Source organism: Myodes glareolus, chromosome 23 (assembly GCF_982192425.1).
Source record: "Myodes glareolus chromosome 23, mMyoGla1.1, whole genome shotgun sequence".
Lineage (NCBI taxonomy): Eukaryota > Metazoa > Chordata > Mammalia > Rodentia > Cricetidae > Myodes > Myodes glareolus.
Genome location: NC_142048.1, coordinates 36,991,699 through 37,016,450, shown reverse-complemented (window position 1 = coordinate 37,016,450; position 24,752 = coordinate 36,991,699). Strand labels below are relative to the sequence as shown.

Below are 24,752 nucleotides of genomic sequence, written 5' to 3'. Positions count from 1 at the left end.
GTTGCACAGGTACAGGCATGTGCATATGTGTGCGCATATGTGTAAAGATCACGGGGCAGACTCAAGTGTCATCCACATTTCGTTGTTGTTGTTTTAAGATTTAAGGCATAGTCTCATTGACCTGAAACTGACCAAGTAGTTTAGATGGGCAAGCCCTGGGGAGTCTGCCTGCCTCCCCTCCTCAAGACTAGTGAGGGAATTTCAAACTTGTACCGCCATGCCTTTCTTTTTACATGGGTTCGGGAGCTCAAACGCAGGTCTCTTTACTACCTACGCTGTCTCTCCAGATGCATTTGTATTTAAAAAAAATGAAACTCTTTATCTACGTATGTAATGCCCAGTTGGATACATGAAGGCTACACTTCAAGTGAATCAACCATCACTGATAAGCTTTTTGTGACTTCATGCTTTTCCCTCTGCTGGGCAGGTGTGTGATGCAGGAGCATTTCTGCATTGGCTCCTTCCATTAGCTGGAACATCATGGTATACATTCACAACATCTTAGAAATTAAATGTATTTGACTAGCCTATATGCTAATCCTTGGAGCTGCACCTGCTTCTGAATACCTAACCTCCTTACCAGGTTTCCCAAGCAGCTATAGACTTTAGATCCAATCAAAACTTCCCACCAACTCAGTTCCTACAGGATTGCCATGGGAACACAGAACAGGGTTGGGCGTTCTTCCTCTCACCGGCCTGAACACGGGTTCTGCATGGGGCCTATAACTGACATTTTGATTCTCCTTGGCCATCTCGGGGAGGTGCGTGGGATGGACTAGGGTACCCCCATTGTTCCTCATTGGAAAGGTGACCAGCCTCCAGTGTAGGGACTAGAGATGGAGAAAGGAATGACAGAAGCAAGAGAGCCGTCTGCCTAGAGATTGTTTTGGGGTTTCTGGGATGACTTTCAGACAAAATGCATGTTCAGGATCATTAGTGGTAGAATTCCAAATGGCACAATCCTCTCTCTCTCTCTCTCTCTCTCTCTCTCTCTACCTTCCTTCTTCATCCTTCTTCTCCTCCTCTTCCTCCTCTTCCTTCTTCTTTTTAAATGGAGGTGACTCAACTGGATATGACTAGTTTATTCCTGTCATTTTCCCTCAATCCCAAGTAGAAGCAAAGTAAAGGGACATGTTGGTGACATTCAGACAGTTGACAGTAAAGATGAGGACAAAATCAGTCCAGCTTGGGAAATTAGAACAGAGCTCAAAGAGCAGACGGCCCCTAGACAATGACTTGGTGGCAGCCCCACTAGCATCTTGAACTTGGGATGGGAAAAGAACCCTGTCCCTGGGCCTCTGACCCTAGAGGCACTGATTCGGGCCCTAACCAAGTGTTCAGATTTCACTCCACTTTGAACCTTCACTTCCAGCCCTTGCCCCGGTGGTAATACACTGGCTGTTTTCTGGTACCCAAGAGGCAAATTGATGAGGACATAGATGTATCTAAAAGCTCCTGCCTTCTTGCTCCTGAGCCCAAGGATTCACTCACTAGCAGAGGCTTTCTGGGCTCAGGGAGCCTCATAGGCAGGTATCATGTCCCTGGCTTTTCTAATCCAGGGTATGAGGAAACAACCCTCCTCCCCCCTCCACTTCTCCTGCTAGCGCTGAGAGGAAATGAATCATCTGTAAACTTTGTCCCCATTCCTGACCCAGTCCATGGGAGCAGGGGCACTTTCCTGGGACAGGAGACCCGAGGACTTCAGGTTTGCAGAGTCCGGTGTGGTCTCCCTGCTGCACGCTGGCTGGTTCTGAATCACTGTCTGCTGAGACTACAAGGGGAGAATTCCCAGACACGGAAGGCCTGCTGGTCCGCACTGTGCCTCTCTCTTGTTATTAACCTGAGAGTCCTGGAAGAAACATAAATCATTCACTTAGTCTTACTGGCAGGAACACCCAACGCTCCCTCCCTAACTGAGCCTGCCTGTCGTCGTTAGCTGAGCAAGGCCATGTGGGAAGGACAGCTGCAGTGACCCTGATAAGCTGTGTGTATGATCAACCAGGAATCAAGAGCAAAAGCCACTTCAGGCTGGAAGAAGGCAAGGAGGACTATGTGCCATCCCCATGTCTTACTGTTTGGTTTTCTCTTTTTGCCTTGAGATAGGGCCTTGTGTAGCCCTGACTAGCCTTGATTGAACTCAGTACGCAATTAAAGATGATTTTGAATTTCTGATCTTTCTGATTTCTAAACTTTCTGCAGACTTGATATTCTCTGACACCAGAAAGGTACTCGTGACATCCCAAAGAACTACACAGTAAACACAGAGATCTGTGCTAAAGAGATGGCACCGTCATTAAGTGTTTGCTATGCTGTGCAAGCCTAGAGACCTGGGTTTCAGAGCCCATGCTAAAGTGTGTGTGTGTGTGTGTGTGTATCAGGTGTGACAACACCATCTATGATTCCAGTACTGGGGAAACAGATATAGTTTCAACCCTAGGGCTTTTTGCCCAGCTTGCTGGCCTCATGGGTAAGCCTCCTGCCAACCGGAGACCCTTTCTCAAAAAATAGGTTGGGTGGCACCTGAGAAATGACATCCAAGGTTGACCTCTGGGTTCCACATTCATACACACACGTGTATAATCCATACACATCCATGTATAAACACATGCGCACATCACAGAAACACATACCTCAAAGATGGGGAAGAACCACATTTACTCTAGTAGATAATACTTCCTTAAACTTGACTTTTCAGGAAGTGGGCTCAAGTCACGTAAGTCCTGTGCGTTCAGGTTTACTGTTGCTGTAACAGTGTGGTTTGCGAAGCTTTACAATCGCCTGAGTGTCTATCAGGAGACTGCTAGTTAGACCGTGATACTTACCTCCAATAATATATTACGACACCACTATTCAGAAGACTGAAGTAGATGAACTCTACCCAAGGCGTGAAAGAAAAGCAGTATTCCAAAGAACGGATGTTGTTTGCGCCTACACATGCAGATTTATTTGGGTTATTAGAACAATGCGTGAGAAATTGCTGACAGAGAAGGCCTCTGATCAAAGGGACCTAGTGCTAAGGGAAGAAGCTCAAGGGAGACTTAACTGTCAGTCTGTACCATTTGTGTAGTTTGCATTTTGCCCACGGTGCACCACCATTTGAAGAAATAGAAAAGGAATACAATAAAATGATTGCTTTGACCAAATCCTACAATCCTACAGCGCCTGGGTCAGTGGCATTGGTCTCTAACCTGATGCTTTCTTCTTCATCTACTTCTTTTTTTTTTTTTTTAAGGTCCATCATATGAGCCCGCCCACTCACCCACCATCAGTGGGAAAAAACTGTTTGCTCCTGTCCCTTTTCCGTCCGGCTCCACCGAGGATGTGTCCCCCAGTGATCCCGCACAGCCTCCTCCTCTGCCCCAGAAAAAGATAGTGAGCCGTGCAGCCTCATCCCCTGATGGCTTCTTCTGGACCCAGGGCTCCCCTAAGCCACGAACGGCAAGCCCCAAGCTGAACCTAAGCCACTCGGATACCAATGTTTGTGTCCACGATGAACCTCCTTTTAGCTATTCCTTAAACTCTGGAGACCATCCCCACCCTGTCTTCTCCTCTTCTGAGCCTCTGGAGAAAGCTTTCAAAGGCAGTGCCCCCTGGGGTCCAGCCCTGGGGCTGGCAGGCAGCAAAGGGAGCTGTGGGAGACCCAGTCTCCCGTGCCGAGCCGCCGCCTCCTCTTCCTCCTCCCAGCTCAGCGTGTCCAGCCAGGCCTCCTCCGGCAGTACCCAGCTCCAGCTGCACAGCCTGCTGAGTAGCATCAGCAGCAAGGAGGGCACCTACGCCAAGCTGGGGGGCCTCTACACACAGTCGCTGGCCCGCTTAGTGACCAAGTGTGAAGACCTCTTCATGGGTGGCCAGAAGAAAGAACTGCGCTTCAATGAGAATAACTGGTCGCTCTTCAAGCTGACGTGCAACAAGCCTTGTTGCGACTCGGGGGATGCAATTTACTACTGCGCCACCTGCTCCGAGGACCCTGGCAGCACCTATGCTGTGAAGGTCGGTACCACCCCCGCCCCTCCCATTCTGTGCCCTGACTAGCGGATCCTGGCCTGTCATTCCACCTCTCCAATGTTTTGGAAGTGTAGATAAGCAAGCTGCCTTTTATACTTGGTACTTGGTGCCCTCGCTCTCTGCCTGGCCCTGGGAAGTAGCGCCGTGAGATTCTTAGCATCAGCATAAGATGTGGGCAACTCTTAGGGTTGTGGTCCAGTTGCAATTGGAAAAGAGCTTTCAGTGCAGCAGAGTTCAGGCAAATATTCTGCGGGTTTTTACTCTCTGCTAGGTATTTCCCAAAGATTTGAAGGTAGAGGTATGGACGTGAGATCCCTTGTGGAGTTTATAATCCGGTAAAAGAAACGGATCGTTAAGGTGCCTGCTCTCAAGTGTTGGAGGCGGGAGCGTTAGACTTAGGCATTGCCCTGAACCGTGTAAGTGATGGTAACATTTGCTCAGTATGTACTGTTACAGTTAAGATTCTTGGCTGGTGGGTTAGTTACCAATGCCAGTGGAGTGAATCTTAAGATTTTTCTTTGGAGAAACTTGTGATCCCACCAGAAAAGACAGATCGAGAGCCCTGGCGAGTCAGTTCAAGGGAGTTCTGTACACTTAGAAGCCACCCCTCTATAAAGAGGGTACCGTGGGTGCACAGAGCCCACGGTCTGGGCTCAAGGTCAATCTGCGTAAGTCAACCAGACTGTCTTACAATAAAAAAGGAGTTTGAGGGTGTAATGCAGTAGTAAAGCACTTGCTTAGTGTATGTGAGGACCCTGCTTTAATCACCGAGCCCACAGGAAATTAAGAGAGAGGAGGGAGGGAAGGGGAGGAAGAAGGTGAATGTCCCAAGGGAGCGTCTATGGTTTTAGTTCTTGGACTTCATTGGCACTTCATGTCTGAACGTAGAAGCTGCCTTCTTGGTAAACTAAACTTCATGTCCCATTCCCCCCCCCCCCCCACCGCCCTAACTGAAGTTAAAAGATAAGGGCTCATAGTTTCTTTTTCTGTTAGGATGCTGTATCCAGTAAATTTTCTTCTTGATTTATGCTGAAGCTCTGTCCCCAAGTACGCATTATAAGTTGCAAGATGTGGGAAGTTGAAAATGCAGTCTAAAGTCTAGTTCAGCAGCTCAGCCAGCATGGCGTCACCATTGTTTCCCACTGTGACGAGAAATGTTTCTTACTGCCCCTGCCCCAGCCCAAGGAAGAGTCTCCCTGCATCTTGCCAACCGAGGGAAAGTTCAATTCACAACCGTGGAGCACAATGGCTACTGAATTTGTCTTTCTGCCTGGGCACCATCACGAAGTAGAGCAGACAGTCATATATGTAACTGTTTGCAATTGGGGAGCATCTTAAGGGCAGAGGGTGACTGGGAAGGGATCCGAGCAAGATGAACTGAATGCCCCTATGTTGCCATGCGGGCTCCCTGAGTGGACAGGTTGGACAGACGTTTAAAGGTCTGTGAATGTGAGAACTTGGCATGTGGCTTGTCCTCCAGACCATGACCCTGTCTTGTGCTCATGAGCTTCCGTTACTGTCACCTTGCTTCCTCATGCTGAACCTGGAGATGTCATGTAAACAGAAACTGGGCATTGGTTTCCTGGCTGCCTAGGCCTGATTAATCACACAGAAACTATACTAATTACAGCACTGTTTGGCCAGTGGCTCAGGCATATTCCTAGCTAGCTCTTTCTTCTTAAATTAACCCATTTCTATTAATCTGTGAATTGCCATGAGGCTGTGGCTTACCAGTAAGGTTCTGATGTCCTTCTCCTTCGGCAGCAACATACTATCTGCCTGACTCTGCCTTCTTTCTCCCTGCATTCAGTTTAGTTTTCTGCCTACCTATATTCTGCCCTGTCATAGACCGAAGCAGATTCTTTATTAACCAATGGTAATAAAACATATTCATAGCATACAGAAAGGAATCCCACATCAGTCTCATGCAGTCTTGAAGAAATTTAATTCAAAGAAAGTGATGGGATTACATGGCAAGAACCAAGGGAGGGCCTAGCACTTGGGCAGAGACTCTTACCCTACCTATGAGTGATTGTGCCAAGTAGCTTGAAATCTACAGCCAATGTTCCCCAATACATAGCAAAAAGTTCAGCCTCCCCGGAGGATGGCAGGGCAAGTGTTACCCCTTATTGCATTAGGAGTTTAAACCTGGAGGAATCTTGAAGATTAGCCTTGATCTCCGATGGGGATAGGGTCCCAGAGGGTTCCTACTTGACTCTCCCGGAGAAGTGGTTGTTCATTGAACCTCCTGTAAAACAAAGTTCAGAGAACGGTATCACATGCGCATGATACGATTCTGTAATTGGGAAAGGCATGATGACTTCGTCAGTGTGCCTGGTGTGGCGGTGGGGGGCAGGGAGCTGCAAGCATCATTTGGCACGTGCAGCTGTTCCACTTCATTAGCTCTGCAGTCTAGACGGAATACAGTCATCTGAGAGCCCACGGGAGGGGGAGCTGGGCTCCTTCCCAGCCGCCTGTGTGTGTGTGTGTGTCCCTGAGCTCAGTTCATCTATGCATGTTAAGCATGGAGCTGACACCGAAATGTAATGCAGTGTTGCTCCTGAATCCCAGTGAACAATGGCAGACAGGCACCTGCTTGCACCTGACTCTGGAACCTCCAATCACAGGCTCATTGACCTGCAACATCAAGACATAAACCGGCTCTTAGAGCCTGACTCCCTGAATATGTGCCAGAGAGAAGGAGAAAAATCACAAGGTCTTCGGAGTTGGGGGTTGAAGCTGTTTCTCCGCCATGTAGAGATACAGTTCATCATTAGGGACCAATGAGGCTTTGGATCTTTTTTTCTTTTATTTCTTTTTTTTTTATTTATAAATTGCTTAACAGACCTGAACTAGTCCAGATTTTCACCCATCAATGACGGTCAAAGCTTAAGGCATACCAAAGTTTGCAACCTGAGCCGATCCCAAGGTCTTTGGAAAGTTCCAGAGCTAAAGCCAAGGACAGGGTCCCCTGGAAATGAGTCGGGTGGCAGAGGAGGAAGAGATGAAGATGACTGTCACTTCTCCATTTTTCAGTCCTCCTGGCACGCTGTAGGATGCCCCACCCAGGGCTGGGAGGGCATGCTGTTCCTAGAGCAAGTCACTCCAGTGGAGGGGGTGGTTGTGGTGTGAGCCTTTCTTGAAGCCCTGCTCACTGATTTTATAATGCTTCCAGCCAGTTACTATTTACCCTGCTCCTTCATTTACATCTCTGTGCAAAATGTCAGTGGCTCAGCTGGGGCTCCAGGCCCCTGCTTGTGCTGGGCTGGAGCCTTTTATACCCTGAAGGAAAGAGGGCTATGGAAGCCCGGTCCCAGGCCCTGGCAGCTGCTCCGGTAAGGGTTGTAGAGAACTTGCAAACCGGCTCTGGATAGCTCTGCCCCACCACATGGCTACAGACATAATGGCAGGAGTGGTCACCATAGCAACCCTTTCAGTGCAGGCTCACCATGGGCCAGGCTTGGTGCCCAAAGCCATACCTGTATCATTTAAGCTAATCCTCAGGAGCCTCCACTGTCCCAGTTAAAAGCACAAAGAAAACAGAATGAGAGATAAATGCCGTGGAGTCTCAGCATTGTCACTTCTATATATGGAGCATAATCTGCCCGCTGAAATTTATTTGTAACCCATAGATCAGTACTCAAAGCATTTTCCCATCCTTTGCAGACATGTGCAGGACAGAAGAAAACGGGGGATGGCCCAGTGTGCATTTTTCCAGCTGATGGGGAATTAGAATACGCTCAGCATCTGCTTTCTGCTCCAACCAAAAGCATGTGGGTTTTTTTTTTTTAGTATACTCCGCGCCTCCCTTTTTCACTATTTTTATACTTTGCATTGTTGCTGTTGTTCATGAGTTTGATATTTAACCCCTTCCCCCCTCAAGTGTAATGCTAAGGGATTGTTAGTGTTCCTACACAGGGAGCCCGTGATCGGACTTACTGAGAATATATGAGTTACATAGTGTGTTGGTTGTGCATTCACTGTTGACAATATAGATTAAATAAGGCCACTCTAAACAGAAATGTGCACAAGACAGTCACATAGCCATCAGTGACAAGAATCATTGAAACCTTGCCCTGTATTTGCTGGAGGCTGCATTGTTCCATATTTTTCAATTCCATATTTGAAGCTTCTCAATAGACCACAACCGCTTCAGAAAAGAATCGCCTGGGACTTGTCGAAGGTTGCCGAGTTGACATTTAAACCCAGAGCTTGGGCATTTGAGTTAGAGAACGCTTCCCAGGGGCCTGGTCGGGTAGTTTCAACTTCCAAAGCCGCGGTTTCCTCGCTGTTCGAGCACCTACTGCTCTGAGCTTTGCAGGATTTAAGGAGACATCTCCTGAGTCCCGCATGGGTGACACGGTGCCCAGCACATGCAAGGGTCCAGTGTGTATCTGCTGTGGATGCAGAGTGACGTCCTCCACCTGCCCTCCGCGAGCTTGACAGACAGTAGCTGGGCAGTCACTGGATATTTATAGGCAAGGTTTTCTCGGGGACCTGTCCCCACCAACTTCCGTTCATTTAAAAGCGTTCCAAGGCCAAAGAGCTGGAACCATTTGCTGTGCAAGTCTCAACGTGAGTCTGAGCCCCAGAACTCACTGTGGAAGGAGGGAACCAATCGGGAAGTTGTCCTTTGATACCCTCCACCTCTTCCACAATCCACAGCTCACATTCATGTACAGCGTCCCCCTCTCCTTGCACACACATATCATCTTCATAATAAAAATGATAAATATAGCGTTGCACTTAATAAATAAAAGGATTCCAGGGAAATGTCGTTTAAAAGCGGTATGGTTGGATATGTTGCAGTAAGATCCCGAGGCAAGCTCCTTTCCGTGGATTCCAAATCAGTTTTATTAATATACTAGGGAACAATGTCTGGGTAGACATACTTCCCTTTTCTTGCAAGTCTTCCTCCACAATGAAGAGATTAGTGCATTAATGTGTTACCCACTCCCTGGTTAGCTTTGTAAAAGAAAAAAAAACTTTATTCAGAGACTGAATGAACTCTTTGATTCAGAGTTCCATGCTGTATGGTTTATATGGCTGCAACAGAAGTAAATGGCATGAAAGGTCTAGGCAACGGAACTTCAGGACGTCCTGTGTCCCTTCATAAACACCATTGTGATCAGCCCTCGCCTGCTGGCTATGGCTTGGGGTAGAGTACAGCTTCCCTGTACAGCAGCTACCCCTTCAGCCCTTAGGTTGTTTCAGAGAGCAGGCATTGCATGTCTGCCTAGATCTAGGAAGCAAGGCGACTTGGAGAAACATGACCAAACCCTAAAGATGCGGGAATACCCTGATTGCTGAAATCCCCTCACAGCCCCACCCTGCTTTCACACGAAAGGATGGGGAGTGAGCCTGAGTTCTGTGGAAACTGGTCTGCTTTGTTGAGACTCCATCCTGGCCACTCTGTGGACGAGAGCCATCTTTCTCTTGTTCCTCAGTGCCCCTGAAGCAACAGGGGGTTGGATTATTTTCTTCTGTGGCCCACACCTCCAGTGTGGCAGAAAGAAATAGAGGAAAGAGTAAGGGAGGGAGGGAGGAAGAAGAGGGGGAGAGAGAGAGAGAAGGGAAAGAAAATGCTGCTTAAATTGAAGTCTCAGAAATGCTGTCATATATTTCTTCCATATTTTTCTAAAATTTGAATGCTTTAGAACTAACTCTTAAGTCTTGGTGAGCCCTTTGAGTGATTTTTTTAATGTATGATATGACGTAAGGAGTTGTCCACCTCATGGTACTATACTGAATAGCCTGGCATTTGTTTCAGAGAACCGCGAATCCCATTCCTCACCTCATTTTTCCATCTCTCCACAGATCTGCAAAACCCCGGAGCCCAAATCAGCCTCGTACTGCAGCCCATCTGTGCCCGTGCACTTCAACATCCAACAAGACTGCGGCCATTTTGTGGCCTCTGTGCCCTCCAGCATGCTTGCTTCCCCCGACACATCCAGCAAGGACCCTGCTGTGCCTGCCGCACCCTCGCATCCCCCTGCCCAGGAGCAGGACTGCGTGGTGGTCATCACCCGAGAGGTGCCGCACCAGACGGCCTCCGACTTCGTGCGGGACTCTACGGCCAGCCATCGCGCAGAGCCTGAGGTTTACGAGCGGCGGGTGTGCTTCCTGCTTCTGCAGCTCTGCAATGGGCTGGAGCACCTGAAGGAGCACGGGATCATCCACCGGGACCTGTGTTTGGAGAATCTGCTGCTGGCTCATTGTTGCCCACAGGGTTCGCCGGGACCCTCTGCCGCTCCCACCGCGCCCACCACCACATCCCGGTGCCCCTCAGCCACACCCACAGCCACCACTGCCTGCCAGGGAGGACCTGGTGAGAAGCACCTGCCCCGGCTCATCATCAGCAACTTCCTGAAGGCCAAGCAGAAGCCAGGCGGCACCACCAACCTGCAACAGAAGAAGAGCCAGGCCCGGCTGGCCCCCGAGATCGTGTCTGCCTCCCAGTACCGCAAGTTTGATGAGTTCCAGACGGGCATCCTCATCTATGAGCTGCTCCACCAGCCCAACCCATTCGAGGTGCGGGCCCAGCTGCGGGAGCGTGATTACCGACGGGAGGACCTACCCCCGCTGCCCACACTGTCCCTCTACTCTCCTGGCCTACAGCAGCTGGCTCACCTGCTGCTCGAGGCCGACCCCATCAAGCGCATCCGCATAGGTGAGGCTAAACGGGTGCTGCAGTGTCTGCTGTGGGGGCCCCGGCGGGAGCTAGTGGAGCAGCCGTGCACCTCAGAGGAGGTGTTGTGTAGCACTCTGCACAACTGGATCGACATGAAGCGAGCCCTGATGATGATGAAGTTTGCAGAGAAGGCGGTGGACCGGAGGCGGGGTGTGGAGCTGGAGGACTGGCTCTGCTGCCAGTACCTGGCCTCGGCAGAGCCGGGGGCCCTCTTACAGTCCCTGAAGCTCCTGCAGCTTCTCTGAGCCTCCAGTCAGGCGCTTCCACCGCCTCCTTCCACACCCGCCCCATGCTCTTTCCTTGCCTGCATCCGGGTTACCCTGGGAAATGGTACAAATGACTGTCGTCCTTGGATGTAATATTTTTATATACATATATAATATAAATATGAAAGATCGAGGATGTCATTTCACATACTCCAGCCCCCTCTCCTTACAGAGCCCCCATCCCTCCACCTCCACCACCTCTGTAATTATGTACAGTTCTAGCTTCGCGCAAGGTCCTGAGGACAGTTCCACGGGCAGAATGAAGCTTAGATTCCTGCCTCAATACCCCATTACGGAGTCTCCTTTCCCTTTTTGCAAATTGTTATTTAAAAAAAAAAAAAACCTCCACAATAAAAAAGAAAGAAAGAAAATGTCTTACAGAATTATTAGTAGTAGTATTAGTATTTTAGATTGAGTCACGAACAAAGCCCTTTTACCTCCGAATGCCTGAGTGCACTATACTCATTGATGAGTAGAATCTCTTATTCACTGCAGAGGCGGCAGAGGAGTGAACTGGCTGGCACCGCCCTTGTCTTACATCTCTCACCAGGTATAGCAGCAATCCACAGAAATCCGGGTGTGTTGGTGTGGGTCAGTATTGCAGCCAACGGGCTGCAAGGAAGAAAACTTGGGTGGCATCCCAGGTGTTTGAAATTTAACCCTACTACTGCTCCAAACCCATCTCCAGTTTGCCAAGTCTGTCACCATTGTATCTCTGAGAGACCTGGCTGCAAACAAAATCCACCAGCCGAGTTCGAAGGAAAGACCCTTACAGTCTTCTTAGAAAGTGTGTGGGTCATTAAAAGAACACACAAAAGCAAGCACAGGACACAGGACGTGCACGGGAGGTGTTTACTGTGGGGCTTCTGCAAGCCGAGATGGAAGGGTAGAATTTCCTGGTGCATCCGTTTCCTTCCTGCCACCCCCAGGCTCATCTGACCGTAAGGGAGCTTGGGTGATGCCACTGACAGCGTCAGTCTCCCCAGGCAGGAAGAAGGAAAGGGGTGCCAAGTAGCAAGCAGCATACTTCCCTGCCAGACAAGACCAGTGCAAGGATATAACTCTAGGGTCTAGATGCCAGCGGGAGATCTCCATTCTAAACCCACTTGCGAATCTTTTGCTTTAGAAAAAAAAAAAATCATTGAACAGCTGACCACAGTAATCCCAGAAATTGAGAGGCAGAGATAGTTGGATCTCCCTGAGCTGGAGATCTACATAGCAAATTCCAGGTAAGCCTGGGCTACCTAGTGAAGGCCTATCGACAAAAACAAAACTCACCAAACTCATTTAACATGCATCAGTACTTGTTCTGTACTGAAGCTAATATTATTGGTATGTCTTTTTTTTAATGCACAGAATTAAGAGGCAGTAGATCTAATTAAGAAAATTAGAATCTAATTAGGAGAGTTAGGTCCTTCCTCCTAAAACCAGATGCACACACTGATGACTTAAGGTGAAGTATCTCCCAGGCCCTTGTATTTCTGCCTGAGGATCATCTTCCTGCTACCAAACCCACTGGTTTCCCGTTTCTTGTTAACAACTCTGACAGTTTTTAAGTACACATAAAGACGGTAATAGTATAGATGTCTGGGAAATCTGGGGGTGTGATTAGCAGCCCAGCAGCCTGTCCCTTTTAACACATTTACTTCGCTGCCTTGGCAGTTCCGTCCTCTGACACGATGTTCCCCTCCCGCCAGCGATGGAAGAAGCACCGGGGGCATCTTTTTTTTTTTTTTTCATTGAGGAAAGAACTAGCTCAAACCAGCTCTTACTGTGTCCATGGAAGGTCTTGGAACTTAGGACATGGAAATCATGATTCTCTGTAGGTTCTGTCTAAATGGACGGAGCCGTGTTTGCCTGCTGTGGTTTGTCGCTGGGAATTTTTCAGGCAAAACCTCGGTCCTTGACGCTGTCTTTTGTTTTCCTGTCCTTTCTCTCTTGAAATAAGTAAACAATGGAGAGGGAAGAAAGGAGCATTCTGCCCGGGAACTATAGGGTCAGCTGGAAGCACGAACGTTTCTGGAGGCATATTTCTAATCTCCGAGTTAATTGGATCTTTTGAATGTGCCACCCACCTTAGGCAAAGAAAAGAGTTGAATTTGTGAGAATGATTTTAGTAACCAAATAAAGAGGGAAGGGGAGGGTGTGAAAGAAGAAACAGTGGCAACAAATTCTAGTTGAGAGGAATGAGACCAATTAACTTACTTTTGGACCACTCGCCAGCCTCACGTAGAAGAAGGAAAGAAGAAAGTCCCCTCTGGCAGAATTCTGTCTCGTGTAATTTTAAGGAACTATTCACCAGGGGGAGCGAACCTTTACCCAGCCCTTAGTTCTAGAGGGAATTTGTCTAGGATCCTTCACTTGAAGACATGGAATAATTAATATCCTAGTAGCTGTTTTGAAAGGGAAAGAAAAAAAGGGCATTTTTCTAAGACAGGGCAATTTCTTATAACCACCACGAACAAAGCCAAAGCGTGTGGGGTTCAAGCCTTTTCCCATCAAGGCTTGTCCCTGAGTCGTTGCGACATCCAGCTACAAAGAGCGGTTTGGCGAATAGCTTCGGGCACGCTACATTCAGAGGGTCAATAAATAAAAATAAAAGTGGTTTTATTCATTCTGAATTCACCTGGGTATACTGCTTCATCCGGCCTGAAGCTCCCGCTCTAAACCCAACCAGAAGCAACAGGTTTTTTTTTGTTGTAGGGCTGTAGGACAGAAATGCCCAGGGTGTGAGGACTTGGTACAGCACCTAGCTGGTTAATACTTCCTCTGGGGCTGAGGGTGCTGCTTGGTGCTTGGTGCAAGAGGACAAGCTTAAGTATTATGAGGCCCTTGGTTCACTCACCATCATAAAATATTTTTTTTTCAATACAGTGAACCAAAGATTTAAAAAAAACTTAAAACTACTGTGTGCTCACCTCCTTCGTTCCTCTTGGCTTGAAAACTAAGTACTGGTCTTTTTCTTCTCGAGTTCTGAGTCAGGTCGCCCCCATATCCTTTGCCCATATGCAATTTTTGTTGTTTGTGGGCCTTTCCTAGTTTTGTGCTAAGGCGTGGAATCGTTTTCTCTTTACCCAAATTCCTTCTGTAGGAGTTCCGCCGCCTCACAGCTGAATCCCGAACACCCCTGCCAAAAGCAAGACAGGCACTTGGGGGGTTGTTTGTTTATCATAACACATGGCTCAGCTCTAAAAAGCCCAGCTCTGTGGAGAGCTCCAGTTACCACTTGATATAACACTTACTGGTTTCCAAGAGCCAAGGGTTGGAGGAAACTCGTGTGATGTACACATGCACACAAAATATTGTGAGCATTTGGAAGAGCGAACATACATGTTACTCCAATGACTTCTCTGAAATCTGTGCTTTAACAGCATTGCCAGTGGGGCGGGGGAGGGGGCTCAGTGAATGAAGTACTCACTATGAACACATTAAAACCTGAGTTTGGGTCTCTACCAACAGAGTAAAAGCCAGCCAGGCCAGCACACATTGCTAACCCCAGTTTTTAGTGGGGCAAAATAAGCTAATCCCAAGGACTCGCTTGCCAGCCAGTCTAGATACAATGGTAAACTACAGATTTTTTTAAGCAATAATCCTTAGAAGACAACAAATGTCAACCTCTATCCTCCTCACACACATCCACAGATGAGCACCCCCACCCCAATACACATACCAAAACACACTTACAAGATAGTCGGTAAGCTAGCCAAACCCTCTTCCCTCTGCTACCATCTAAGAATCTTTCAAAATCTAAAGATAAACCTGGTACATCTCACTAAAAGCAGTAGGTTTCTAATTTTCTTTCTGGCTGTCCTAGAACTAGCTCTTGTAGACCAAACTGGACTCGAACTCACAGAGATCCGCCTGTCTCTGCCTCCCAAGTGTTGGAATTAAAGGTGTGCATCACCACCACCGGGCTTTCTTGCTATTTTTAATAAAGGGTGATGGGAATGAATTGATTCAACAGAGCCCAAAATGTGGGGCTGTGGGGAATCAGTCAGTTGGTAAAGTGCTTGCCAACTGCCAAGTGCAAGCATGAGAATTTGAGATTGATTCCCCAGAACCCATCTTATAAAAGACCAAACAAAAAAGCCAGGCACACTGAGGAGCTCCGCCCCTTGATAGGGTACCATCATTTTAGCTTTTTTTCTAAATGTGTATCATATATATGCATTTCTTAGGGAGCTTCTACAGTAGTAGATTTCCATGTGGTTTTCACAAAAGTCTTCAGTGTTAGTTATCCCTCCCCATATGGACACTACATATTAGCACATAAAAACCCCAGTACCAGGAATTACTTATCTCTTTTCAGCTGTTGGACAGTAAAGGTCCCGACGACAACACCACCACCACCACCACCAAACAATATAGGTTGTTGCCATTGATCTTGGTTATCATCCAGAACTAACAATAAGACTGTATTACTGAAGAAACCACACCCTGAGTTACAAATCATATAGAAATTAAGTGAATACTGATCTGGGAGTTTCATCCCTAGTGACTAGCTTTCATGATGCTCAAAGATACTGTTATGGAATGAGAGAAGAAAAGTACTCACCAGTCTTAGCCAGCTAGAAACGCTATGAGCTACAATGGTGACTGTCCTGGCAAGTATATTGTCAGGTTTGAACTCACATAGGTCACAACCGCCATGTTCATGTATGCAACTGCCTAGGGAGTCTAGAAAGCATCATTCTTTGTAATCACCCACCAGTGCAATCGTGGACTTAGCTTTGTGTTGATAACCAACCAGTATCTGGTTGGGCTTAAGGCCTGCTCCATGAGATGGAACCAATAGCTTACACCATTTTCAAGGCCAAGAACCTGAGACTAGATGGGTCATGAGACCTAGCGGTGAACTCTATAATATTAAAACAATTCCTAATGACTTATTGCTTCACCCATTGATTAGTACATCTCTGGATATCACCAGAGAAACTTCTACTTGCAGTAGATAGCAATTAATTCAGAGACTCACAGTTGGTAGCATGCACAGAATAAGAGATTGGAAGTGTTCAGCCCTAAGTGAGACATCTCCATCATACCTCCTCCTCCCAAGCCCCAGGACTCATCACAGAAGATAAATTGCTCAGTGATAAGAGTCAGAGGTGGTGGGTAGCTACAAAGAATGCTTTCTAGGCTCCCCAGGGCAGTTGCCTATATGAACTCACAGCGGTTGTGACCTATGCGAGCTCAAACCTTGCAAAATCCCAGCATAAAGAGGGGAAATCCCACCCTAAGCCAAGGAGGTACTGCCATTTGATACCTGCTGGAAGAAGGAGAGGTGGTTGGGAATCCCCTCTGTATGCTATAAATAAAGAAGCTGCTTTGGCCTATAGTGGGGCAGAATATAGCTAGGTGGAAAGTCCAAACAAAGATACAGAAAGAAGGCAGAGTCAGTGAGATGCCATGTAGCTGCCAAAGGAGAAGGACACTAGAACGTTACCAGTAAGCCACAGCCTTATGAGGATACACAGATTAATAGAAATGGGTTAATTTAAGATGTAAGAGCTAGCTAGGAATATGTCTAAGCTAGTGGCCAAACAGTGTTGTAATTAATATAGTCTCTGTGGCATTCAGGTCTGGGCAGCTGGGAAACCAATGCACAGCCTCTGTTTACAGAAAGACAGCTTTCTTTAAGGTAGTGACCCCTGGTAAGTCATCAGCGTTCCAGGGCAGGGTAGACCCACATCTGAGAGTATTATAGCAACACAAATTGAACGCACTAATGGGGAGAGAGTGACAGAGAAAGAGAGAGAGGCAGAGAGAGAGTACATTCAGTGGCTCGGGAGGTGGTAATGAATCTGGAAACAGTTGGGAGAGGAGAATAAATATGATAAAATGCATTGCAGAAGATTCTCAATTAATAAAAATATTATTGCAAAAAACTAAAAGCCAGGCATGATGGCATGCTTTGTAATCCCAGTGCAAGGGCTATGAAGACATGCAGATCCCTGAAGCTTTCTGCACAACTTGATAAATAAATTCCAGGCTAATGAGAAGCCATGTCTCAAGTTTACAAGGTGGGTAGCATAGAGGAATGACAACTTAAGTTGACCTCTGGCTTCTACTTAATTTAACAGGTATACATACTCACACTCAACATGCTAACACGCACATGCACACACTCATAAAAACTTAAATTGCAATCTAGTTTATGTCATTGCTTTAAAAAAATAAATTTATTTCAGGTGCTGGGGATGAATGCCAAGCCAAGTTTCTCTCCTTTGTTCTAGTACAAATTAATATAGGTAAAGGGGCAGCCAGTGTGTAACAAACAATTGTCGTAGAAACAGAACTTACATCCCAGAAAAGGGGAGGTAGCTTGCTGGGTTTCATGGTTTCAGAAAAACATTTCCACACTAAATTATGAATAATCTCATCAATGCAGGTAAAAATGAGATTGGGCCATTACTCAATGAATCCTTACCAGATCTGGGGGATACAGCCTTCTCTGTCCCCAACTCCCAGGATCTTATTTATCCCAACTTGAAGGATTCAGGGGACCAAAGTCAAATCAACTTCGGTTTTTTCCGTTCTATCACAATGAGCACTTGAGTATACACACTGGTTACATATCCTAATGCTGGTGTGAAGTAATGAAGATACCAGCTCTTTACCCCCGGGAAATAATTATGGTCATTTCTTTTCTTGTTTGTTTATTTATTAGTTTTGCTTTTTGAACCAGGGTGTAACTTAGACCCAAATTTTGAAGTCAGGATATCTTTATGTTGCTTTAACTTAGCACCCCCCAGAATTAAATGTCTCTCTGAAGCCAAAAAATTCAAAGAAAACACAATAATATACATAGTCCAGACTCTCTGTGTGTATTCCATCTTTACATGACTTATTTTTCTTTACTCTTTTTATCTATGACTCTCTGTGATCTTTTTATTACCTTTACCGTCTTTTATAAAAATTTTGTTTTATTTTTTAAAACTATTTCTTTTTATAACTGCCTATACTCTTTTTCTTCTCCCACCCAAGCCTACGTACATTTTTAAAACATACTATGACCTGTTCAGAGGTTTATTTTTGTCTGAATCTGTCTTTATTGCATATCCGTAATCATTTTCTGACCAGGAGCACCTTTTTTTTTTATTTTTAATGTTAAGCAGGCATGGTTAGGACCAACTCTGCAGCCCTGTCTGTTGGTGTCTCTCTGTCCAACATGGTGGAGGCATAGTCACTGCCTCTGAAGGCCATGCTCACTGCCCCAGCTCCAGGGGTCTAAGTTGCCATTAAGCAACTTGTAAAATGCTGCTCACAGACCCCATTTAAGGGCTCCAGAACAGGACCAGCACGAACCAGGAAGCTGAATCTTAAAGGAGCCATACAGTTTTTGCTGCTAACGCTGAATCAGGAAGCCATCTCTTAAAGGAATTGTGCCTCAGCTTGCCTCTAACAAACAGAGCCTACCTAAGAAAATGCTGCTACCAAGAAGCTGTGCTTAACTCTGTTCTTTTGTGTCTAGAATTCCTTCCTAAACTCTCTTAGGTTTTATGTGGATATAGTTGCCCCATGTTGGGTGCTCTTATGTAAGCAGAGACTGCTTGTTCATTTCCCAGCTGCTCTGACCCAAATAATCACACAGAAACTACATCAATTACAACACTGTTTGGTCAATGGTTCAAGCATATTTTTAGCTAGCTTTTGTATCTTAAATCAACTTATTTCTGTTTATCTGTGTATCGCCACAAGGCTATGGTTTACCCAGTAAAGTTCTGAATGTCTGTTTTCCTTCTGTAACTAAATGGCATCTCCCTGACTCTGCCTTCTTTCTCTCCATATCTCTTCCAGCCTGGCTATATTCTGCCCTGCCATAGGCCAAAGCAGCTTTATTCATTAACCAATAAGAGCAACACATATACAGAAGGATATTCCATATCACCAGGGTTACTCTGTGTAGCCCTAGCTGTCCTGGAACTTGCTCTGTAGACCAGGCTGACTTGAACTCACAGAGATCTGCCTGCCTCTGCCTCTCAAGTGCTTGGATTAAAGGTGTGCACCACCACTGCCAACCCTATGGTCATTTCTTAAAAGGCTCTTCTTAGACTCTGTTCTTCCTTCTCAATGATAACCAGAGATAGAGATAGGTGGAAAAGTTGAACGTGGAAAAGAAAGACTAAAATGAGAGTACAAGATGACAAGACAGGCCGCCACATTCCCACATGCTTACATCCAGCCCCTTTACTGTCCCAGCAACCCTAGAAGGCCATTTGTGTCTGCCTGCCAGTTACTGGGATCATAAACACACTTGTTTGTCCGTGCTCTTCTTACACATCTGAAAGAAGGAGGAAGCTATGCTTGTTTTCCCTTTTCTAGATTGTGGGGAGTTTGGTTTCCAAACTGGCAGTCCTGGATTCCTTAAAGATTAAAAGAGTAAGAGTCTGCCCCTCTGTGGAATTCAGGATTGGGCATGCTCAGCTAGCCCCACACTATCCCTCAGCCTAGAGGTGGTGTCACTTCCGTTGTGTCCACAATTGGTACTTTCTGACACTGTGAGGATGTACACAAGACTGCTCTCCTAAATGAGCAATGGGATTCACTCCCCTTTCCTCCTCAACTCACTGGGTTTTTGTTTGTTAACTAAACTATAGATGGCAAAGGAAAGTTAAAGATTTTCCAAACAGTAAACCCAGAGAAATAACTTTCCCCCATGTTTCCAGTCTGTTCTTATTCCTCCCTCCTTCCTTCTGCTCCGTAGCCACTCTCTAGAGTAGCCAAACTGCCCGATCCCTGCCTTAGCCTCCCTGTTTGCACCGCCGAGCCAGACACCAGTGGTTCTGTGCACGCAGAATCACCCAACCAGAGATTATGAATATTCATGAAAGACTTGCACCTGTACTGAACACACAAAGGCATTTTTCTTCTCATTATTCCCTAAGCAGTACTGTGTAGCAACATTGCGTTAGGCATCATAAGCAGCCTAATACTATTTAAAGTATAAAGGAGGATTGCATAAGCTATATGCAAACACGATTCTGCTTTATTATATAAAGGGCTTGAGTATCCAAGGTGCTGGGTGTTCATGGGCTGAGGTGGGGGTGGGGGGTGTGTTCAGGACCATGGAGGGATAATCATGTCTTCTTTCTTTTGCTGAATTAGCATAGTAGGCAGGTGAATGCATTTGGCTTCCCTCCCATCACAGTACCTCATCAGGAATAGTCCTAAAAAAGCAAGCATCACTGTCTCGCCATTCTGTCAGATTAAGTCTCGCCTGTCACCTCTCTGCAGGCTTGGACAGTCCCAACTCAGCAAATTTAAGTATGTCATCTGGTCTTGCCTCTTGGGTTTGGTTCCCTCGGGAAATTAAAGATTGATTTCTTCCCATACGAAAATCTTCCGATGTACCCTAACCCACAGTTGGCATCGACAGTGGACTCCTAAATTCAATGATAAAATTCAACCGGACATCCATGTTAGTGCCCGGAGCAACACTGCTAGTGTTTGCATTTGAACCTCGACTTCAAAAACATGGCTTTGATCTTTCGCAGCAAACCCAGCCTGATGAGAGCGGCCAGTTCTCTGGGGAAAGCAGTTGAGTATAAACTTCCAGACGGGTGTCTAAGGAAGAATGAGGCTCTATGACCCTGTGCCCTGGCTTTTTGGTGACTCCACTGTGGTCATCTCTTTCCATGACTTTAGAGCACTTCAATGTACGCTTCAACAAGGGCTCCACTCATCAAAATCATTTATGAAACTTGGACCAAAAAAAGTCTGGTGTCATTAGTTTTGGCTGACTCCGTCTAGGAGTCACTGTTTCAAGCACCTGATGGAACATGGACAGAATGAAGCTGGCTGGGTGTGAACCAATGGGAACTGTTCCCTGTAGGGACAAGCTTCGGAGAGGGACGTGAGGGCACCCACAGCAAAGGGCACAGAGCTGCGGCAGCGGCCTTCTCTGAGCCCCTGCAGCTGGGCTTGGCAGGCTCCTCCCGGCTATGAATCACACATTTGATAGCAGCCAAGACCCGGCCAGCTGCTGGGTTCTGGCTTATCACCCCACAGCCCCTTTTGTTTCAATTCTGAAAAGGCAATAATAGCCCACTGGGGACAGCGTTGGAATGACAAAAACCAAGGGCATTGTTCAGGGGAGACGGAGGCCATTTGTGTCCTTTTGGTAGGATAACCATTTCTAAGCAACACCCAGCTCCTAAGTGTCCCTACAAAGGAGCTTTATACTGGGGCTCAGGCCTGGGGGTGGGTGTTGCTCTGCTGGGGTGGGGGGGGTATTATCACATTCCAGGGGACAGACCCTGTGAGGTCTGGAATTTCTCTTTTGTGGACAATTCTCTGAAGGGGCAAAAAAAGGAGGTAGAGAAAGACACTTAATATTCCGAGAGAGTGATGTTGCTGAGAGCATGCAGGGAGCCCTGGGAAAGAATGCTTACGACTGGGCTCTGTGTGGTGTCTGTGCATCTGTAGACAGCACTTCCCTTGGTGACCAGAAACTGGCCGGACATTCAGGTCTTCTGTCCAGCTTTCAAGTCAAACACCCTTGTCTGTGGGGCAAGACAGTTATTCGTTAATACCGGGGGCCTATTATGGTTGCATGAGAAGAGGGTTTAGTGTAGTGTCTGTTGTAAATACTGGAAAATTATGAATGGTGTAATAATGGCCTCTTTGTTTACCTGCCTTCTCTATTCCAGAAGACTTACGCGAGTCTTGATATTTGAAATATTATTCTACCTCCTTTCAACATTTCTCTGCTTTATGGGGAAATCTGGACAGGTAAGCCAGAGTTTAACAGAAGCTTAATATTTACATACATGAAAGAAGGGTATGTTCAAGGCTAGAGTCTGACCGGGGTGCTTTGCTATTTCTGCTAAGCTAAGCACCTATATACCGTATGGGTTATTAAATGTCTACTACATAGAGAGTCTTCAATGTTTTAGCATTCCTTCAACATTCAGTTCAAGTCATCCTGGCTCAAGGCAGTAATGCTTCTTTCTCTCTGAACACATTTCACTTCCAGATCATTCTTGATCTGGGAGATCCATCCTTTTGTTCCATCATAAACACATTCTTTTTCATTAAGTAGACCTCGTAAGCCATTTGACAGAACTGACAATGTCCCGGACACCTTCCCATCTCCCTAGTCTCTTGTATTGTATACAGTAAATATTAAGCCAACACCACTTTTTTCACCACTGTGAAACAATTTAGAGGGGAAAAGATGTCTTTTGGTTCACTGTTTCCTAGAAGTTTCAGTTCCTGCCTTAGCTGCAGAATCCATCAGCCCCAGGAACAGCGTCAAGTACAACCTTCAAAGGCCCGCTAGTGACTCACTTCTGCTAGTCCAGTTGTACCTTCCAAAACCCCACAGTCCTCAAATGTCAGATGAGGACCAAGAACTCAAAACTTGAGCCCAAGAAGGACATTAGATTCAAACCATAACAAATCTGTTATGACATCTCTGATGGTTGCTTGGCTACAGGTGATGATTGACAAACCAATGATTCCCCGCAAGCTGTGCCAGGTTCATAGCGGGGAGAATGCTTTCACGTGTCCTGTCTCCCTACAGCTCTCTAGGGTCACACAGCATCCCTGTAGGGCAGCAGGACAACAAGCCTCAAAGAGAATGAACTGCCAGAGCGTCCTGTGACTCAGAAGAGGCAGGGCGCAGCCAGAGCGGAGGGCTTCTATATTCAGAGCCAGTGTTCTTTTCACCATCGTATACTGTCATCCTTGTTTCTGGAAAAGGCGGACAGGCCACTGCCCAAGGACCTGCAGACCTCTGCCCTTCATGCTAACGCTGATCATTCTTTTTTCTTGTCTTAGGCAGCTTCCACCACAAGAGTGACAGCATAGTACGCCATTAGCATTAAAGTCAGCCAGGTGTGATGCCACACACCTGTAAACTGGCATTTGGAGAGTTGAGGTAGGAGGGTTACCATGAGTTCGAAGCCAGTCTAGACCATAAAAGAAGGCCCTATCTCAAAGTGACAACAGACTATTAAGCTCAAGCAAGCATTTTCTGCTTTGTTAGGCATGCCATGCAATACTGTCTGCCTTTCTGGAGCAGGAAGCAATGAGATGAAGAGAGAGATAACACATCAGGGAAAGCTTCTTTTGAAGGACAAAGTCTTGCTATATAGCCCAGGCTAGCCTGGGGCCCATGATCTCCTGCCTCAGCTCCTACGCAATGAGAACACAGAAATGCTCTACCATGCCCAGTCCACACGCTACTGTTATTAGAACCATTTTCCGTTGAATGATCCTAATTGCATTGGTGACATTCCCTCTCGTATCTTGAAAAAAGACAATTCTCTCTTGGATCAACTCCTCCATCCAAGCCCATGTTCTGCTCCAAATGCCAGCTTCTTGTCCTGAGACCTTGTGTTTCCTTGTGAGATGGGTGAGGTACCTACCTAGCCCATACCAACCTGCTGCACATGGCTTCTGTATTTCCCACACCCCTGGCAGCAAACCTGCATTTGAACTACTGGGAGGTTACGGTCAAGTTCCTGAGGTTATTTCTGCCCATCAGATTTCTCAGTGTTCAACTCCAACTTGATGAGAGACCATGTGGTGTCTTTGCCAGGCGTGTATGAAATCCCCAATTTTCTTGCCTACCAAATGGGCTACCTGGACAGAGAGGGAGCAAGAGTCTATGGGTTTCCTTAGCTGCCTGCTTTGTGCTCTAGAAATCGTTGTGTTATTATGATCTGTTTAGAAATCTTTGTGTTATTACAAGGTCAACTTGTTTGGTGCTCATTTTGTGTTAACTAAGGCTGTCCCAGCACTCCTAAATAAAACTCTTCCAGTGCCACTAAGCGTTAAGTGGGCTCAGAATACACAACTCTATGCTGAGAGTCACAGAGATAAAACCTTTAAATATTGTCATTATAAAGGAATACTGTCTCAGTTCCAGAAAGGAAAAAAAAACAAACAATCCATTGATGAATTTCCCCAAATGTGGATTTACATTAAAGGATACATTTCTATTTCTTGGCAGTGGCTCGTGGTGCTTTCATTCAGAGCTGCCTCCCACTGTTCTGTTTTTACAACAGGAATTTGGTTCTCCTAAATAATTTCTCTGGCCTCCTGGGACTCAGGAATCTGATGAAGCCGCCCCAGTACCCTTGCACTGCGCTTGGTGGATTCAGACTTTGCCTGATGCTGTTCCCATTTCTGGTCTGAAGGTCTGTCGAAATAAGCTAAACCCCAAACAAATAATTTCACGGGTCCTCCTGAAGCCATGTCAGAGCTATGGCAGGAAGAACGTGGCTTTAGAAACTACTTTTCAGGTGCCAAGGGAATTAATCTCCTCCGGTCCTGGGCCCTGACGATCGTTTTGTCGGAAGTGTGGATATGATAGCTCGGTCCCCTGCACACAAGCTCCTTCCTCCCTTTCCTGCTTCCAAATAAATAGCTTTCTGGGGCAGTGATGTCTACATCAAAAGCGACTTGTCACTCAGTGGGCTACCCAGATGGGAAAGTGTTTATTTTGGCAGAGAATGACAATTTTCTCGCATCCGGAGTGGAACCATGGGGGAGGGGAGAGGGGTGGGGACTGGTGGCAATGACTCTTGCTGGCTGTAGCAGGGTAAGCTTGCAGCTACTGGCTCCTCCCAGCTGCCATCATTCAGAAAGGTCAGAGGAAGTGAAGACAATAAAAGGCAGGCTTCCCCAGCTCATACACACACACCACACCACACCACACACATACACACACACACACACACACACACACACACAGAGAGAGAGAGAGAGAGAGAGAGAGAGAGAGAGAGGCATATATGCATACACCAGCAGGAACTGGAGACCAGCAATCAGAACCTGCTGAG

At 46.6% G+C, this 24,752-nt stretch overlaps 1 protein-coding gene across 3 annotated transcripts in view; it reads left to right on the top strand.

Moving 5' to 3' along the window:
* The window catches only part of Prag1 (PEAK1 related, kinase-activating pseudokinase 1), an 88,703-nt gene extending 77,370 nt beyond the window's left edge, over positions 1-11,333 (top strand). For all 3 annotated transcript variants that reach the window (XM_085680199.2, XM_085680198.2, XM_048456591.3), the window contains exons 5-6: positions 3,233-3,990; positions 9,823-11,333. In XM_085680199.2, coding sequence (XP_085536325.2) covers positions 3,233-3,990; positions 9,823-10,941 — 1,877 coding nt within the window. In that variant the 3' untranslated portion in view covers positions 10,942-11,333. The remainder of the gene's footprint in view (positions 1-3,232; positions 3,991-9,822) is intronic.
* Positions 11,334-24,752: the final 13,419 nt, after the last annotated feature.